Source organism: Monodelphis domestica, chromosome 8 (assembly GCF_027887165.1).
Source record: "Monodelphis domestica isolate mMonDom1 chromosome 8, mMonDom1.pri, whole genome shotgun sequence".
NCBI classification, from domain to species: domain Eukaryota; kingdom Metazoa; phylum Chordata; class Mammalia; order Didelphimorphia; family Didelphidae; genus Monodelphis; species Monodelphis domestica.
In genome coordinates, this window is record NC_077234.1 from 17,249,788 (window position 1) to 17,269,477 (window position 19,690).

At 41.6% G+C, this 19,690-nt stretch overlaps 1 protein-coding gene across 2 annotated transcripts in view; it reads left to right on the forward strand.

Annotated features, from left to right (window-relative positions):
• KCNAB1 (potassium voltage-gated channel subfamily A regulatory beta subunit 1) overlaps nucleotides 1-19,690 on the forward strand; it is a 440,657-nt gene that overhangs the window by 19,216 nt on the left and 401,751 nt on the right. The window contains exon 1 of one of the 2 annotated variants that reach the window (XM_001363525.4): nucleotides 8,129-8,606. The exons of the other annotated variant lie outside the window; for it this stretch is intronic. Within the exon in view, the coding sequence (XP_001363562.1) occupies nucleotides 8,365-8,606 (242 nt within the window). The 5' untranslated portion in view covers nucleotides 8,129-8,364. Of the gene's footprint in view, nucleotides 1-8,128; nucleotides 8,607-19,690 lie in introns of those variants that run through there. 2 annotated transcript variants of the gene reach the window in all.

The following is a 19,690-nucleotide window of genomic DNA, read 5'->3' on the forward strand; positions in this document are numbered from 1 at the left end:
GCCCCTGATGTTTTCGCTGGGCCCTTGTTCCTCTTTCTGCAAAGGCTTATGGGAAATGACAAAAACCTGACCTCAGCCCCTAGCTATGTCCATCTTCCCACAGGGAAACAGACAATCCCCAGATAGAGGCATGCGAGCAGTGGTGCCAGGATGAACGGTGGGCACATTCATCACTGCTTCTTCACTAAGGGGGAGAGCAAGCAAATGTCTATCACTCACTTTCATCATGCCCCTCCAGTCAATCAATCAACAAGACTTTACTGATTGCTTACTATATGGCACAAGGGGCAGCTAGATGACCCGGAGCATGGAGCACTGGATCTGGACTCAAGAAAACCTGGGTTCAAATTTGGCCGCAGATACTTCCTAGCTGTGTGACCCTGAGTAAGTCATTTTGCCCTGTTGGCCTCAGTTTCTTCATCTGTAAAATAAGTTGAAGAAGGAAATGGCCAACCCCTTCAGGATCTTTGCCAAGAAAACCCCAGACGGGGTTGTGAAGATTTAGACATGACTAAATGATGACAAAAACGTTGTACACACATGATCTCATGTGATTTTTCACAATTCTGGGTGGGTGGGGGGTTAGGGCCCTTTCCCTCCCCGTTTTATAGTTAAAGAAATTGAAGCTGAGTGGAGGTGGCTGGTGCCAAAGACAGTGTGTGTAGTGGTGGAGCTGGACCAGGGCTCAGGAAGTCTTCTGTGTACAACCTTCAAGGGCTTCTCTTTGAAACCTTCTAGCCTGGATTTATAAAATGTTTTAAGGTTTACAAGGTTTCAATGGGCCATCTCGCTGGATCCTCAGAGAGCCCTGGGAGGCTGGTGATGTTTCCTTTCTTTTTGAAGCCTCTCCTTCAGTCTTAGAATCAACACTAAGAGCTAGGCAGTGGTGGTTAAGTGACTTGCCCAAGGTTACACAGCTACAAAGTATCTGAATCCAAATTTGAATCCAGATCCTCCGGGCTCTAGAGCTGGTGCTCTTTCCCCTGAGCCTCCTCACTGCCATAGGTGCTATTTTTGCCCTCATTTTAAGCGAGGAAACTGAGGCAGACATAGGCAAAGCCCTTCCCCCTTCCCTGGAGCTTCTCCAGCGTGCCTGGATGACTCTTTGTCCCCAGAGTGGTAGCGGGCGGGCTTGGCCAGCTCCGGGTTGCACCAGATGGCCCCCAGGTCCCTGCCAACTCTGAGCTTCCGTGCCACTGGGAAACGTTTGTCCAATTACACGGCATTGCATTGAAAGATGAGGTCTTAAGGTTAAGACGTTTTCCCAGCAGCCACAACAGATGGCGGGCGATCGGCGGGTCCAGCCCAGGGTCCTGAGCCGCGGAGCCCCCTCCTTTCGCCCCTGCTTTCCGGGAATCCTCATGCTCCAGCTCCAAGCGAGCGCAGACACGAGCCTGGAAAGCTTCAACCGTGCGCACGCCGGTGGCCACAGAGGCCAGTAACAGACGGAATCGTGACAGCATCGTCAGCTCCCTTAGCCTGGATCTGAGATCGTGAATCGTCAAATGGGGACCCCCAGAGGAGACGCTCCCCAGGGCCTCCCCCAACTCGGGCGTGCCGGGAGTGACCTCTCCTCCTGGGAGGCTCCCCGAAGCTGTGTCACCAGAGCGTCACTTTAGCAGCACGGACACTCCCTCCATCAATGCAGATCAGCCCCCTTCCCCACCCCGCCCCAACTTTGGGCACTTTCTGGGGCCCAAAGAGGAGTCTTCCAGGGGCCATCCTTTTGGGGGAGGCGCTCCCAACTTAGCCAGGCTGGCCTTCAGAGCACACCTACCGTACCTACTTCTACCGGGCCGCTTCCCAGCCCGATCCAGACGCCCAGAACTCGGGTTCTGTTGGTGACGCTCTGGAGACCCTGCGGGTGGGCATGGGGGGTCCTCTCCAAGCGCACTCGGGAGGCTTTGGAGACCCTTTTTAGGGGCGGGTGAGAAAAGATGGCCGGAGCAAGAGGCGCCGCTCCAGATGGAGAAGGCGAGTCACCAAGCATGAAGGAAGCATCAACCTAACAATGGCCAGGACGCTGCTCCCGCTGTTCCTGGCAGACAAAATTCCAGTAAGCCCAACGACGACAAAGAAAGGGGGGAGGGAAGAGGAAAAATGGCTTTCCTGCTTTTATGTCCGTGTACATGAAGAGACTAAATAAATTCCAGATATATATCTTCTTGTATCGATGTAAATGAGAGGTATCTTTGTGGGTGTACACATAACACAGACACGAAAATATACATATACACATAATATATGCCCGTATATTTTATATAATATTTGCATATTATATAATTTACATATTTATTATAGTATTCAATATTCTATGATATATTGTATAAATGGTTATATAGTATATTTATATTCTACATAGTATATTATAAATATTATATTCCATATACCTATAGATACCTTTAATTTATACATATACAAAAGACCTCTAAAGAATATAAATATAATATTTATAACATTATATGAATATTTATATAGAATATAAATATAACATTTATAACATTATGTGTATGAGCATATTCTATATACTTATAGATACCTATAATTTATACATATACAAAAAGACATATAATGAATATAAATATATGTTGTAAATATTATATTTAATAACACCTACATTATATTGATATTTCAATTAATATTTATAAATATATAAGCATAATATTTATAGATATAGTTATATAAATATATTTATAACATTATTTAGGATACAAATGTAATGTTTATAGTATATATAGAATATAAATATATGTTATATAATGTAGTATTATATTACATAGAATATATATCATTGTATTATATACATTATACATACTTTAATATAATATTCATATACACACAGAGAGAAACAGGCCCAACAAAGCTAAAGGAGAGAGAACACAAAGATCCTAAACAGCCTTTTTCTGCCCAGATGCCAGGGGGCAGCCTGAGGGCTCTCTTGCAGAGGCCTCTGGAACAGAATGTCCTGACCTTTTTTAATGGGGCAGGGAAGGGCCTTCTAGACAAGTTCTTTGTGTCTTTGTTTTTAGTTACAGACCCAGAAATCCTTTTGATGGCCTGCAATGTTATAAAAAAGCCAGGATGTAATGTGCAAAATGTTAGCTATGGGACCCAGTCCTTTGAAAAATGAAGGTCTGACTTCTTTGGAATTATCTAAAAATACTAGTCCTTCTCCCAGGGGAAAAGAAGGTCTTGTGTCTAGAACTGATGCCTGGAAAGTCATTAAATTCACTTCTTACCAGTCACCATGTGAGCCTTACTTTGGTTACACCCTTGAAACTCCTCACTGTCCTTGGCTAGTCCTCTCCCTGGGTCTTGCACCCAGACACCTCTGGGCATGGCTCATTGGCATCTTGTCATTACCCCCTCTTTATCTGGGTTCCTGAGCCGCTGGGAAATCTTTGGAATGGGAACAGCCAAGATGACAAGGTCATGGGGTTGAAGAGTATGTTGGGATGGAGGGTTCCAGAGTAGAAAATAGGAAAAATCTTCTGGTTCTTAGTTCTGGGCATCCTCTCTGGCTGTCCCCATGCCTTAAATGTTCTCTCTCCATTGCTTGAACTACCAACTTCTTTGCATTCCTTTAAGTCTCAACTAAAATCCCACATTCCACAGGAAGCCTCCCCAACCCCTCTTGTGCCCATTGCCTTCCTTTTGGTCCTTATTTTCTATTAATCTTTCTGTAGCTTGTTTGTATTTATTTGTTTGCATGCTCTCTCCCCCATTAGATTATAAGTTCCTTAAGGGTAAGACTTTCTTTTGCCTCTTTTCTGTGCCCTCAGTACTTAGTAAGGTGCCTGCACATAGTAGGTGCTTAATCAATATCAATCAATTGATTACTATGGAGAGCTATTTTTGTTTTTTTACCCACACGTGGCTGTTGTACCTGCTACATCTTCTTGGAGCCCCAGGTGGGTGAAAGGTGGGCACCAAAGTTGGATGAGCAGGCCTGAAAAGGACTTAACAAGCCCTCCCATCAGAGATGCTGGTCCTCCTTGCATCCTTAATTCAATTTCAAGTCAAGACATTACCTGCCATGCCATTGATCCTCTTTGAAAACCAAGGACAAACCACAGCAATAGGAATGGTATGGGTCCAAGCTTCTCACTCCCCTGCTATTCCTAGAGCTGGTTCTCTGAGAGTTTGCTGCCACCCTCTCCTTTTCTTAAAGCCCAGAGGAGTCAGCTCCTTGTTCCTCCATTCTTCCCATTCACACCCAGACCATCCTTTCCCAGAGAGGGCGATTGCTCTATTGGGACTTAAAAGTCCTATCACAGATACAAAAGCCAAGTCAGTTTCTCAGAAATTCATATTGTCAAACTCAATTTTATTCCATTTAATCCAGTTCGATGAACATCACTAAAGAACCTACTATGTGCAGGGCTTTGGATTCTGGGGATAACCCCCCCTTCAAAATGGTCTATCTCCTCAAGAAAATTAAACTGATTTTTAAAAAAATAGCTAATATGTTGATAGCACTTTGAAGATGTTATTTCATTTTTTATCCTCAGAACAAGCCTGAAAGGGAGGGGTTATTGTGAGCCTCATTTTTCATTTCATTTCATTTGAGGAAACTGAAGCAAACAAAGGTTAAGTGACTTGTCCAGGGTCACAGCTGATAAGTGTTGGAGGCTGGATTTGAATTCAGATCTTTCTGACTCTATACCTACCCTCCAATCCATGGCACTAACCAGCTACTCCCTTCAAAACTGATCTATCAGTGAAGACTTCATACAGGAGGTGAGATGTTAGCTAGGCATTGAAGGATGGGTAAGAAACTAAGTGTTGGACATTCTAAAGAAATGGGTTCTACTGAGAGAATTTGCACAACCAAGTAGCCAGAGGCAGAGGGGGGTCAGTAGGAAATAAACTCAAGCCCCTACAATGTGTCAGGCCATACAGAAGGCACACAGTGGGAATACCACCAAGAAAAAGAACAATAGCTCCTGCCCTCAAAGAGCTTACAATCTGATATAGACAGAAGCTGAAAGGGGGATGGAGGGGCTCCAGATGGTTCCCTGTGCAGGGACATGATTTTTGTGGAGTCAAAACCAAGCAGGGCTCTGGTCTCAGACACTTCCAGCTGGGTGTGACCTTGGGCAAGTCATTTAACCCCATTGCCTAGCCCTTACTACTCTTCAACCTTGGAACCAATACACAATACTGATTCTAAGACAGAAAGTAAGGGGTTAAAAACAACAAAAAATACCAGGCAGAGATACTGATGGGAAATGAAGATACTCTTCAGATCAGATCCCTCCCAGAAGATGCCCAAAGTGGGATTAGCATTATTCAGTTCTAAAACCTTTAATTCAATTTGGCACACACCCATTGGGCACTCACCCCAAGCCAGGCCTGGGGAAGGTTTTGATCATCAGACAAATATTATTAACTTCAATGGGACTTCCTTTTTTTTAGGAGTGGAGAGGAGTACAAAACAACATATGGTGGCCATGGGAGTAGTAGATTCAAGACATATTGTGGAAGCAGAATTGAGAAGGCTGGCCAGTCAATAAACATTGATTTGGTACCTCCTCTGTGCCAGTGCTGGGGATGCTAAAAGAGGCAAAAAGCAGTCCCTGCCCTCAAGAGGCTCATCATTTAATGGGGGAGATGACATGCCCACAAATGGGATGGCGTATGGCTGGTGAGGAGAATGAATACTGAATGATTTTAGATGTTGTGGGACTAGAAGGATTATGTGTTGAAGTTTAGGAAGTTCAGAAGATAGTGAGTTTTTTTTTATTATTATATTTTATTTGATCATTTCCAAGCATTATTCGTTAAAGACATAGATCATTTTCTTTTCCTCCCCCCCCCACCCCCCATAGCTGACGCATAAATCCACTGGGCATTACATGTTTTCTTGATTTGAACCCATTGCTTTGTTGATAGTATTTGCATTAGAGTGTTCATTTAGAGTCTCTCCTCTGTCATGTCCAATCAACCGCTGTATTCAGGCAGTTGCTTTTCCTCGGTGTTTGATAGTGAGTTTTAAGGGAAAGAGAATGAGTTCTCTTTTAGAAAAGTCACCTAATTCAAAATATTTATAAGCATTTGGGGATGGGAAAGGGAAGCTTAGGAAAAGATTGGGATATTGATCTTGGAAATATTGATCATCCATGCAGAGTTAATAACTGAGCCCATGGGAGCTGAGGAAGGTGGAGAAAGAAGGTAGAGAGGGAAGAGAAGAGGGAAGGGGACACCCATAGAGAATTAGCAGGTTTGACTCGGATGATCCAGCAAAGGAGGCTAAGGAGCAGGGGGAGAGATAGGAAGCAATGTCACAACAACCCAGAAACTGGAGGGAGATAGGAAGAGTGGATGGCCAATAGTGTCAAATGTTGTTGAGAGGTCTAGAAGGATAAGCCCTGAGACAAGGTCATTGGACTTAGTAATTAAAGCTTTAGACTTAGAATTAGAAGGACATGAGTTCAGGCTTAACATCTGGTCATTGTTAGTTGTACAATATTGGATGAGTCTTTCCAAGTCTTAGTTTCTTCATCTTGAAAATGGGGATATTACTTGTATTACCTAACTCATGAAGTGGTTATGAAATGACAATTCTGTGGTGTTTTAAAGTCTGTAAAACACTTTCCATTCACTGTCTCATAACAACCTGGTGAGGTGGGTACTGGAGCCCTTATTATCTCTTATCTTATTATCTTAAATTAAGTTCTTATCTAAGAACTTGAGTGATTTTGACCATTTTAACTCTGAGTCAATGTCTGGGATAGGTTTTGAATCCAGTTCATTTTAGCTCTAAATTCTATCCTCTCATCACCAAACAGAACCAATCTGATTAGAGTGAGAGATTTAATTAATCAATTATTAAGCATTTGTCACATAAAAGAATTGGAAGGTCTTTTTTTAATTAAAAATTTTTCATGTACATGTAGAAAAATTTTGACAATTGTTTTCTGACATTTTGCTATTCAGATTCTTTCCCTCCCTTTTTCCCACCCCCCACCTCCCTGAAGCAGAAAATTATCTGATATAGGTTATACCAGTGTTATTGTGCAATACATATTTCCATATTCTCCATGTCATGTCTGAAGACATGTATCACATATACAATTAGAAAAACTCATAAAGGAAATAAAGTGAAAGATGTTGTGCTTTGATATGCATTCAGACTCGAACAGTTCCTTCTTTTGCTGTGGATAGCATTTTCACGGTGGGTTATCTTGGACCTTGCTATGATGAAAGTAGTTTAGTCCCTCACAGTTGATCATCATGTAGTATTTCTGTAACTGTATACAGTGTTCATCTGGTTCTGCTTACTTTACTCTGCATCAGTTCCTTTAAGCCTTCCCAGACTTTTCTGAACTTATCCTGCTTATCATTCCTTATTGGGCAATAGTATTCCCCTACAAGCATAAACCACAGTTTATTAAGCTATTCCCCAATTGACAGACACTCCCTCAGTTTCCAATTCTTTGCCACTACACAAAAGTATAATGTAGTGTATATTTTTGTACAAGTAGGTCCCTTTCCTCTCTTATCTCTTGGGATACAGACCTTGTAGTGGCATTGGTGTCCCAGTTTTCCACATCCCCTCCAGCATTTATCAGTCACATTAGCCAAACTGGTAGGTGTGAGGTAGTATCTCAGAGATGTTTTAATTAGCGTTTCTCGAATCAATAGTGATTTGGAACACTTTTACATATTACTACAGATCTTTTTTATTTTTTCTTCTGAGAGTTGTCTATTCAATATCCTTTGGCCATTTATCAATTGGGGAATGTGGAAGGTGGAGTGAGACATTTGAACAAATATTTGATGGAGATTTGCCTTCATTGGACAAAAATCCACCCTGAAGGCATCTTGCACCAAATGGATGGGGGCACTAGCTTTTAAAAAGTGGGAATGGGAATGGTCAGTGATTGAGAAAACTCCCTGTAGATGTCATGAATCATACTGTAGGCCTGAAATAATTCTTATGAGAATGGGAACTCTGGTCCATAGCCTAGAACAATATTTCTCTTTACCTAAATAGAAAGGCATGAGAAAGAAGCTCAGGCTTGTACCAGTGCCAAGATATTGTGGCTTTTGCTTCAGATTGACCATGGGGAAATCGTAAAACTGATTAGCCCTGCCAGAGTCCAGTGGGATCTGACTTCTGAAGCCATGCCCATGACCAAGAGGGGAAAACGTTGTGGAACATTCCCACGGTGTCTGCCAGGCCACTGTGGGGGTTGTCAGTGGAGGCAGACCTGGGCACCGATGGGAGCCTAATGGACACGGGCTGACATCCTTCAGGAACACGCAGAAACCTGGTAGATCTCTGGTCTCCCAGCACCAAGTCTGGGCAGTCCATAGTTCTGAGCCTGGGGAAGGTGTCCTTCCAGCAGCCTCTGGACTATGCATCTCTATAAACCAGCCTGTGCAGATATCCCCAGCCCCAAGCTGGGGCTGGTGAAAGCCAGTGACTCAGCTTTGAAGGGGAAACGGCCTCTTGTGGGACCCCAAGTACGACCTCCAGCATGGTGCGGGCCTGGGAAGAGCAGTGGAGCCGTGGAACGGAAACATTTGGAGAAGTTCTTAAGAGTCCACGGGCTCTCGTTACAGGACACGGTCCGGGCAGAGACGGGCATGCCTTACAGGTACCACTTTATTAAGATACCAATCTTAATATGAACAGGCTCTTGCTGTGAATAACTGGGCTTGAAACACTGTAAAATCACCCTGTAGAAACATGAACAGGAGAGGGCTGGATTTGGAGGGAGGAGCCTTGGGTTCAAATCCTGTTCTCCTCACAACCTGTGTGACCTCAGAGAACCCTGGGTCTCCTTTTCCTTATCTGTGGAACAGGAAATAAGCTTAAGATCCCTTCTAGCTCTAGATGTAGGAGAGAACCTAGGGGGAGAGAAGAAGGATTTATTATTTATTACTATGTGCTCAGCGCCAGGTTAAGGTCTTGGCAAATATTTTCTCATTTGATCCCAAAGTGGATTCCTCTCCCAGCCTCACTCCAATTATATGGCATCTTCTAAAGTGTCTTAGAAAAGGCTATTTAAAAACCATCTGTGGTATTTGGCATGATCCCATTTTGTAGATGAGAGTATTGGAGACTTGAGAAGTATCTGGGAAAGAGGCTCAGATTTGAAGTCAGAGGAACCAGATTCAAATTGTGCCCTGCTATTGGCTTCATCACAATAGCTTAGATTAGCATTTTAAGATTTGTATGTTTTTATTTATTTATTTTTAAGATTTGTATATTTATTTAAGATTTGTAATTTTGTTTATTTTAATATTTGTATATTTATTGATTTAAGATTTGTATCTTTTAAGATAGCATTTCAAGGTTTGTAAAGAGCTCCGCCCCTTTGTCCTTGAAACAATCCTGGGAGGTAGGGACTATTATTATTTCCATTTTGCAGATGAGGAGACAGAAGTAGGCAGAGGTGAAGGGATTAAAGAGCTAGGAAATGTTTAGAACCAGATTTGAATTCAGGTCTTCCTGACTCCCAGTCCCAGGTTCCATCCCCGGTGCTATCCAGGGGCGGTAGGTGTGTGCTTGCATCTGTGCCCGGGGCTGAGCCACGGGTTTTGACAGGCCAGAATTGGAGCGAGGTACGTTTGCACTTAATATGCTTACAAGCGCGTTATCTGAGTTCTGCCGGTTGCTTGAGGCCGGCTTGTGTGAGAGGCGGAAGTGATGGCTTTAGCCAAGCCGCTCCACCTTTAGTTTCCTCGAGGCCGTCGGCCCATTTGGGATCTGAATTTGGAGGACCAGAAACTCAGTGACTCTCATGAGGGCCGCCGTGTCTTTATCGGTAAAATGAGGCCCTCCATCTCCTTCGGGTCTTCCGCTCGGGAGTCGGGAGGGACTTCAGGGCTCAGCTCGGAGTCCAATCCCCTCACTTCGCAACAGAAAGCCAACCAAGATGGGCTTAACCAGCACCAGAAGGGGGGCTTCCTTCGCCTTCCCGGCACTGCAGGAGACCTGCCGTGTGCCTGCCCTTCGGTATTTTCTTTGAAGTCGGAGTCGCGTAGCCGCGCTAAGGCTAATGGGGCGGCTCGGACGTTGAGCCAGCCCTCCTGGAAATGACGGGAGATTTAATCGCTGCGGTTTGAGATGAGTGAGAGTTTGTTCTCTAACCTGCAGGGCCGTCATTTATCCTGTTAATGATTAAAGAGGGTGAGGGCATTCTCCTCCGAGGGGGAGACCGTCCACCCCTTATCCTGGGGGAACATTGCCCGCCCCGGCGGACCTGTTGTTCTGTGTGGGCTCCAGGGGAAGAGAGCTGGTCCATTAAGACCTTCTGGGCAGCAGGATTACAGCTAGCTGGGGAAAAGGTCCTGCCCGGCAGGGAAAGAAGCTGGCAGCATTGATGGTGCTGAGGAAAGAAAGGTCAAACACACGAAGACCCTGGACGCGGCCCAAACAGGCTTAACCTTTGCAAATAGCCCTGGGCCCAGAGCGCCGACGTCCAGTGCCAGCTTTTCCACCAGCGGGGCCTGATTATGAAACGTCTAATAAAAACACTCCAAGACTTTGTTTTCTTAATATCTGCAAGCTCACTGCCACTGTTGTGCTAATTGATTAATGACTAATTGCAAAATTGCTGATGATCTAATTCCATTCTAGCAAATTGCAATGAGAAGATGCCCCTCTGGAGGGAGAGAAAAGCATTTTGCAGGTCTCTTGTGGGTATGAGACGGTTCAGGTTTGGGAAGAGCATTAACTCGTCCAGATCTGAAGGGAAACATTTGCCAGATTATAGGGCCATAGGACTGGAGCTGGGAGAGCTCTGGCCCTGGCAGACCCCTCTCACCTTCACCCCATTCCCCAATTCCCTTTTCTTTAAAATCAAGTGACTGCATAGATGCTTCTAGCTCTGAAATTCTGTGCCCCCAAGACTAGGAGGCTCTTTGGCTCAATAAGAAACTTTTTTGTAACCTACTCCTCCACTAATAGCAACATCAAATGTGAACAAGAAAAAGAAATTACAAAAGGAGGAAGTTTCAATGGCGATCTCCCCAAATTATAGCTTAGAAGAAAATTTTAAATGCTTTCTTTGTCCCTTTATTGAATCCATGTGAATGGACACGCCAGGGATTCACTCTTTGTTCCTCTGTTGCCAGTTGCCAAGCTAGTGAGTTTCCTTATTAAAATAACTGTTCTTAGATCCCCTTTTGGATCATTTTCTATCTGAGACCATAGTTACTCATTTCAATTTAGTAAATGCTTAGTTATTTATAATTTATTTTCAAATAAATTTTATTGATGTTATTTGTTTTTTGTCTTTGACACTTAAAATATTTTTGTTTCATTAAATATTTCCCAATTACATTAAAAAGGTTAACGTTTATTTTAAGAGATTTAAAAATTTCGAGTTCCATATTTTCTCTCTTCCTCCTGGCCCTGTCCCCTTCCTTGAAGGGACAAGAAATATGATTTTGATTCTACAAGTGAAGTTATATCATTGTCATTTCTGGAGATATACTCCCCCCTCCCTCCCAACCCCTATAGATTGTTACCCTGGAAATGAACTCTCCCTCATAACGGGAAAAAAAAAAGCCCAGTTAAACAAAAACAACCCATATGGTGAATGTTTCTGACAACATATATAACGCTTTGCCTCTGAGTCTCTTCTGGTCTACTTCAGGGTTTCTATCTTCTGGGGAATGCAAACATATAAATAGTCAAGTAAATAAAATAGAAATGGAGAGAAAGAGAGAGAGAAAGAGAAAGAGAGAGAGACAGAGAGACAGAGAGAGACAGACAGATAGTGAGACAGAGAGAGAGAGAGAGAGAGAGAGAAACAGAGAGAGACACACAGAGAGAGAGAGAGAGAGAGAGAGAGAGAGAGAGAGAGAGAGAGAGAGAGAGAAGAGAGAGAGAGAGAGAACAGATTACCAACCAGGGGTACCAGGAAAGACTTTCCAGAGGTGGTAACTTGAGATGCTTGGGATTTTAAGAGTTGGAATTGATGGGGGTACATTTCAGTCACTGGGGCTGAGATGTAGGGAAGGAACCCAGATGGTAGAGGAAATAAGTTCAGGAAAGAACAAATGGGCCATTTGGACAGATTTTGAATGTGTGAAGAGTGTCATATGGAATGTCTGAAAAGGTAGGCTACAGCAAGATTTGAAAGGATTTTAAATGCCAACAAAATATAAAAATTTTAAGTTAAAGGTTTTGTATTTTGCTCTAAAGAAAATAGGGAGCCAGGAAAATTCTTGAGTAGGGGAACAATGTAGTTTTAGGCCAATTATATTGGTAGCCATGTAGAAAATGGACTGGAGAACTGAGACTTGAAGCTTGAGGTCCAGATAAGTATGAGGCCACCATTGCTTCCTTCCTTTTCTTGTTCCTTGAAGGATATAATTTTTCATGCATTTTTCAGAAGCTTCTGATGAGTTCAGATGACATTTAGATGACTTCTTGGAAATATCATAGATTGAAAGAATTTGAGAGGTAGAAGAGGTCTTAGTGGCCATCAAGACCAATCTATACCTGAAAGGTATGACCTAGATCAACCTTTGTATAAATAGAAATGATAAAAATATCAAAAACATTCCCAGCCACTTGCATAGAACACATCTAAGTGGGGTGCTCAGTGGTTAGAGCATAGGCTCTGTAGTCAGGAAGATGGGAGTCTAAATCTGACTTCAGATCCTTATTATTTTGTGTCTATAGCCAAGACACTTAACCCTATTTGTCTCAGTTTTCTCTTCTATAAACTGAACCAGACCAAGAAATGACAAATCACTCCAGGATTTCTTAATAAGAAAACCTTAAATGTGGTCACCAAGAGTTAGTCATGACTAATAATGACTGAACAACAAGCCAGTATCATTCTAGAGAGGAACAAAATGATAAAAATATCCTCCATGATTCCCAAAGCAATGCCCATTCACCTCTTCCACCCTGAAACCTAAGTGTGGAGTTTGTTCCAAGTGAGACCTTGAACTTGACAGGGTTGGGAAGAACCAAGCAGGTTGTTTTGTCTCCCAAATGTGATCAGTCATTGCCAGCTTTAATTCAGTGTGAGTGGCAGAGGGTACTCCCTGCTAGGAGAGTGTAGAGCACATGGTTTCCATGGTGACTTAGTTTTATTTCCAGCTAAGGCTATTCAGGGAAAAAATAAAAACAAGAAAACTTTGAGTATATGCATCAATGATTTAAAAACTGCAAGAAGGTGAAGGTTTGATCCTGGAGTTAAGAGCATCAAATGCTTACACAGATCCCTTGATAGCTTAGTCTTTGTATAAACAGAACTTTAACTAGGGTAGAGTAAAAGGAACTTTGCCTTGGGGGACTTATTTTAGTGATTATCAAATTAAGAGGGAACCCACACATTCTTATTGAGGTGACTTCCTCACCTGTATTATCCTGCACCCCACTTTCCCCTGACCTGTGCAGCAGGGGCCTGAGTTTTTGCCATTTACCTTCCAAAGTCAACTATGGGGAGAATTTGGAGGGGTGGAGCCAATATGGCAACTTTAATAGCAATGAAAGCTGAAACTGCTCTGACAGTTGTTCCAAACCAATCTTTAAAAAGTGCCTCAAAATGGCAGGAGTCAAAAACCAACAGCAAGATGGACTATCTGGGACTCTCCCATGGAATACAACTTAAAAGGTAGACAGAGAGAGTTGATTTTTATAGGATAAGGAGTAACTGGAAGCAAAAAATGCACACAGAGGAGTGCTAACTGACCACCCCCCTCCCAAACTATTGGGCATAGGTCAACTTTTGGATCCTGGGACCCTGGATACACCAACAACAGAGCACCCAGATCCACCCCTTGAAGTCCAAGGCCCTGGCACCAGCCTAGAGTGAGGCCCCAAAGTCCATAGCACTTGGCCCTTTCAACCCTGCCCCATGGTGAAGACCTAGCCCCAGGGCAAAATAGTTCACTGTACTGAGACCTTCAAGCCATCATCAGAGGAGACAGAATCATCAGCTTTCAGAATTCCCAGTCCACAGGTGAAAAAAAAGGTTGGGAAAATGAGCAAACAGCCAAAGAAACACCTATCCCTATAAAATTTCTATGGGAATAAAAAGCAAAGCACAGAGTCATTAGGGGACGGTGAGATACAAGCAACCACATGCAAAACTACAAAGAAAAATGGAAATTGCTCTCAAGTGCTGGAAGAAATAAAAAAAGGAATTTAAAATATCAAATAAGATAGGTTGAATAAAAATGGAAAAAAGAAATGAAAACAATGCAAAAAGAAAATGACAGCTTAAAAAGCAAAATTGGATACCTGGAAAAAGAGGCACAAAATCCACTGAAGAAAAGCATTCCATGAAAAGCAGAATGGACCAAATGGAAAAGAAGGATCAAAAGGTCATGGAAGAAATTCATTCTTTAAAAGTTAGAGTTAGGCAAATAGAAGTTGATGGCTTCACGAGACACCATGAAACAATAAAACAAAGTCAAAAGAATGAAAAAAATAGAAGAAAATATGAAATATCTCATTGAAAAAACAATTGACTTAGAAAATAGATCCAGGAGAGAAAAGTTAATAATTATTGAACTACCTGAAAGTCATGATAGAAGAAAAACTTTAGATATCATATTACAAGAAATTTTCAAAGAAAACTGCCCTGATATTCTTGAATAAGAGGGTAAAATAGAAATGGAAAGAATCCAAAGATCACCTCCTGCCATAATTCTCCAAATGAAAACTCCCAGGAATGTTATAGCCAAGTTCAAGAGCTCCCAGTTCAAAGAGAAAAGACTGCAAGCAGATAGAAAAAAAAAAAACAACTCAAATTTCTTGAATCCCCAGTCAGGATTACACAGGATCTGCCATCTTCCATACTGAATGAATGGAAGCCTTGAAATATGATATTCTGGAAGGCAAGGGAACTGGATTCACAATCAATAATCATCTACCCATTAAAATTGATTATATTCTTTCAGGGGAAAGTGTGGTCATATAATAAAATGGAAGATCTCCAACCACTCTTGAAGAAAAGATTGTACAAATGGAAAATCTGATGTCCAAATACAAAATTCAAGAGAAGAATAAAAAGATAAATAAGAAAGAAAAAAGTTAAGGGCTTTGATATGGTCAAGCCATTTATATTCGTATATAGAAAGATGATTTCTATAACTCTTAAAATTATAATTATCAAGTAGTTAGAAGAAATATATATATAGGAAGAGGTTGTGAAAATAAGTTGTTTAGAATGATATGCAAAAAATACTAGAGGTGACAAAGAGGATTGCACTATGAGAAATGGAAAGAGAGAAGTAAAAATGGGGTAAATTATGCCATATGAAGAGAAAGGAGGGGAAAAATACTATTACATTGAAGGGAAGGAGAATGGTGATGGGTAATACTTAAACCAAGGCTAACTGTGCTATGCCAACCTCTCAACTGAAGATGTCTTTATTGTTACTTGTCTTGGGTATAAAAATTCCTAGTTACATCTCTGGCTATGAAAAAGTGTCATTGAGTCTCCTCTTACTTGTCTAATAACTTGCCACTAGACCAGTTGTTAATTATTTCTGAGGGACTTGAAATTTATTCATAGAATCATAGAGTGGGAAAGAGACTTTAGGTATTATCTAATGAGTCCTCCTGTGCCCTGCAGGAATTCCTTCCACATAATGTCTGGGTGAAGGTCATCTTGTCTTGATTTGAATGCTTCTAATCATAGAGAAGTCACTTCTTCACAAGGCATCCCATTCAGTGTTTCCTCTAATTAATCGAATATTCTTTCTTCTCTCAAACCAAGTTCTGTCTTCCTTTAGCTTTTATCCATTGGTCCTGGCTCTGCCCTCTAGAAATAACCCAGAATGAGTCCAAATCTTTTTTCTATACATGAGTAATTTTTGTTGTTATTAGCTGAACTGGAGAAGTAATGAAAATGTTAAAGAATTTGGAGTTATAAAGCTGGCTTCAAGAATCAGCTGTAAAACTTTCTGGCTATGTGACTTTGGTGGGACTTTTTTGTGGCTTAGCATCAGTCTTTTATCCTGACATACTACACACTGACAGGTCATATGCTTTGGACTCCTGTCTTACAATTAAATCCATAGATCTGAGCACCAGACCCATTTCCAGGGAAGAGACAAAGTTGTTTCCAAAAAACCACACACCCCCAATTTCATTTTAATTCCAATGTGACTTCATACAGGGAGCAGCAGCTGTGATGCAATGGGTTTTTTTTAAGTGCCCAGCAAACTTTGACAGATTTATACAAAAATTATTTACAAAAACTCCATGGTGCTCCTTTTGGCAAATCACGTCCCTCATCTATAAAGTGGGTAGAAATCCATGTCCTAACTTGCCTCAGATGACCATTTGGAAGAAAATGCTTTGTACATCTATTGACATTCTACCCGCACCCTCTGTTCTCACAGGAAGACATCAGAATCATTGGAATACATGCATAGTTTCTCTAAATCAGGGAAGTCTGGAATGGGCAGAGAAGCTGATTAGGAACTAAAGCTTGAGGTGTATGGCAATGAGGCAGGAGGAAGATGATGGAATTCCTTCTGGACCAAAGTGTCCTTCTGGGGTTTGGTAGACTTTTCTAGAAAAGTGGCCGTGGAAAGACAGGAGGAATCATTGAATGTTAATCTAATAGGGACTCCAGAAAGCATCTGATTTACATCCTTTATTTTATGAATGAAGAAAAGGGGGTCCAGACATGTTAGATGACTTGCCCCAGGGTCAAGGAGCTAGCTAACCACAGAGGCAGGACTTATGTTCAAGTGTGTTGCCCTCTGGTCCAGTCTTTCAGGAGTGTAGGAGTTCCCAGAAACACTTTCAGCAGTCTTGCAGGAGACCCCATTCTCATGTCTCTTCTTGGATAGGAGTTATTCAGTGATCGGAAGCTGATGAAAAGTCTGTGTCCTCAAGAAGGACGGTGCCTCCCAGGGCTGGGGTTATATTTTTCAACTTGGAAAAAAAAGACTCCAGTGATTTATTTTAAACTTGGCCTAATTTCTGCCAGTCCCTAGCCCTATGCTGATTGGTTCTGAGCCCTCTGGCAATATTTCTCCTTGCATCAACATATCTAGAGAAATGTCAGAGATACCAAAAGAGCTCAGGCTCAGAACTAATATGATTATCGGAGACCTGAATAGGAGGGTGAGGAGCTAGAAGAGAGTGAAAAATGAACAGTGTATATTTATTTTCTATTAAAAATATTTAAAAAACACCACCCCAAAATAAACTTTTACAATCTGAGTTCATTGCTAACTCTCTTTTGAAACCGAAGAGTTGGTAGAACATTAGCTTTTGAGTTGGAGGACTTAAAGATGGAATGAACTTTGTAAAAGCTGTAGAAATGTGATTTATTATTACTATTATTATTAATTACAAGGAAGAAAAAATATGAACTGTGACCACATGGATTTACAGAATGTATAAGAAGGAATGCAGTGAAAAAAGAAGTAGACTTTGGGAATCAGATCTTGGTTAAACTAGGTGACCTCCAAGGTCCTTTTAAGGTTGGGTTCAAGTCTCATCTTTGACTCTTACTGTGTATGTGACCTTAGGCAAGTCACTTAATCCCCAACCCCAGACCTCGATTTCCTCCTATGTAAAATGGTTGTCAGACCAGTTGGTTTCTGAGATCCATTATGAACTATGATCTTGGTCACCCTCCTCTGGTCATTCTCTTGCTTGTCAACTGCCTTCCTGAAATATAGTGCCCAGAACCACACAAGTCAATTTAGTATACAGATATTAAGCATATGCTGTATGTAAGTATTTCTCTCCATGCTGGGGATACAATGAAAAAGAAAAATGAAACAATCCCTGTCCTTAAGGAGCTTCCACTCTATTTGAGGGATCCAATTCATGATCCAGCAGGTAAATACAAAGTATTTGCAAGGTAATACAATATAATTTCAAGAGGGAGAGAGGGTTGAAAACAAGAAGAATCAAGGAAGACTGGGGTTTGAGAGAAATAAGAGATGCTTGTGGGACATCTAGGCAAGGTAGCTAGATGGCACCGTTGTGCATAGAGTGCTGGGCTTGAAGTCAGGAAAACTCATGCATGACCCTGGGCAAGTCCCTTAATCCTGATTGCCTCAGTTTCCTCATATTTAAAATAAGCTGGAGAAGGAAATTCCAAGCCACTCCAATATCTTTGCCAAGAAAACCCCAAATGGGATGCCAAAGGGTCAGAAATGACTGACAATAACTGAACAAGAATAGAAAGAGTGCTACCAGGTAGAGGTGAGAAAGGACTGCATTCCAGACATGGGAAAACACTTACATGAAGGAATGAAAGTAGATAATGGAATATCCTGAATGGGGAACATTTGCTAGCCTACTTTATCCAGGCAGAAGGGAGGAAGATATTAATTCTAGCTGTGAAGGATGAGGAGGAGGAGAATTGATCAAAGGGAAGGAATTGGGAGGTGTGATGTCTAGGTGAAATAGGTTGCAAGAAGGGCTTATAGATAGGATGGTGGATAAAGCACCAGGTCTGGGGTCAAGAGGACTTGGGTTCAAATCTGGTCTCAGACATTTCCTAGCTGTGAGATCCTAGGCAAGTCACTTACCCTGTTGCCTAGCCTTTACCACTCTTCTGCCCCAGAACTGATACTAAGACAGAAGATAAGCATTAAAAAAATAGGTAGTAAGTTAGTGGGATAGAGAAGAAAGGAAGGAGAGTAACAAATACCAAGCAGGGCAGAGTACAGAGGGTCTGTGATCTCCTTTGTCACAGACTTCCTTCATATAGCTGTTGTTGAGAGGAGTTCCCCCTGAATGTGAGCACACCAAGAGAGAGTTTTCCCCCAGTAAATTAGAGGTGGGTGCTGAGAAGATAAAGATGTTTTCAGCAAAGACAAAATTCATGTTTCCATGTTGTACCTGTTGGTGGCACTAGGCTACACTAATTGACAAAGAAAATAAAGTTCTTTAGTTCTCAAAATGGTGACTGCAAAAAATGTCCACAATTTTACCCAGGAAATACGAATTGGGACCTTGTTATTAATAAATATCCTTTGAGCCAGAATACACATGTTTTGCTTGATTCTGAGAATTTTTTAAAAGCCCTGTTGAAATAACAGTTGGTTCTCATCTTCAATAAGTGAATGAACTCAATTGCATATTTCTTTTTTAAGTTCCCAAGTAGTCTAGTAACAGACATGTTGCTGGTGAATGCAGACTGATGCTTTCTTGGAAAATTCACCATACACCTGGCCCAGATGTTCCACGCTTTAGTACATCATATTATGGAATTTTAAAGATGGGGCTAGGAAGGGAAAGAAACCATTTGTCTGTTTCTGAACATATGTTTGTGCCTAGAAAATACTTGTTCTGTTTCTTGTGCTCTCATTTCAGACTCAAGAACCTCATCTTAGCGTTTAGATTTATTTATTTTATTTTTCATTTAACAAGAATTTATTTTTTTTCTTCCTCCCCAAATTAAAAAATTCAAAACAATGCATATTCAAGCAAAATAAACTCAACTGTGTCCAAATATACATGTACATCTACATACATATATGTACACACACATATCTATCCATCTATGTCTAAATCATAGATTTAGGGCTAGAAATGATGTCTGACCCTTCAGTTTTCGGAATAAGAAACCTTAAGTGACTTATCCAAGATATAGAGATATCAAATAGCAGACTGAGTGACTGGCCCCAGAGTCTGTAAATAGCAAAGGCAAGAATCTAACTTAATCTGATTCCAAATCCTGTGCTTTTCCCACCAATGTTCCACTCTGCCTCTTTGGATCTTTGTCAC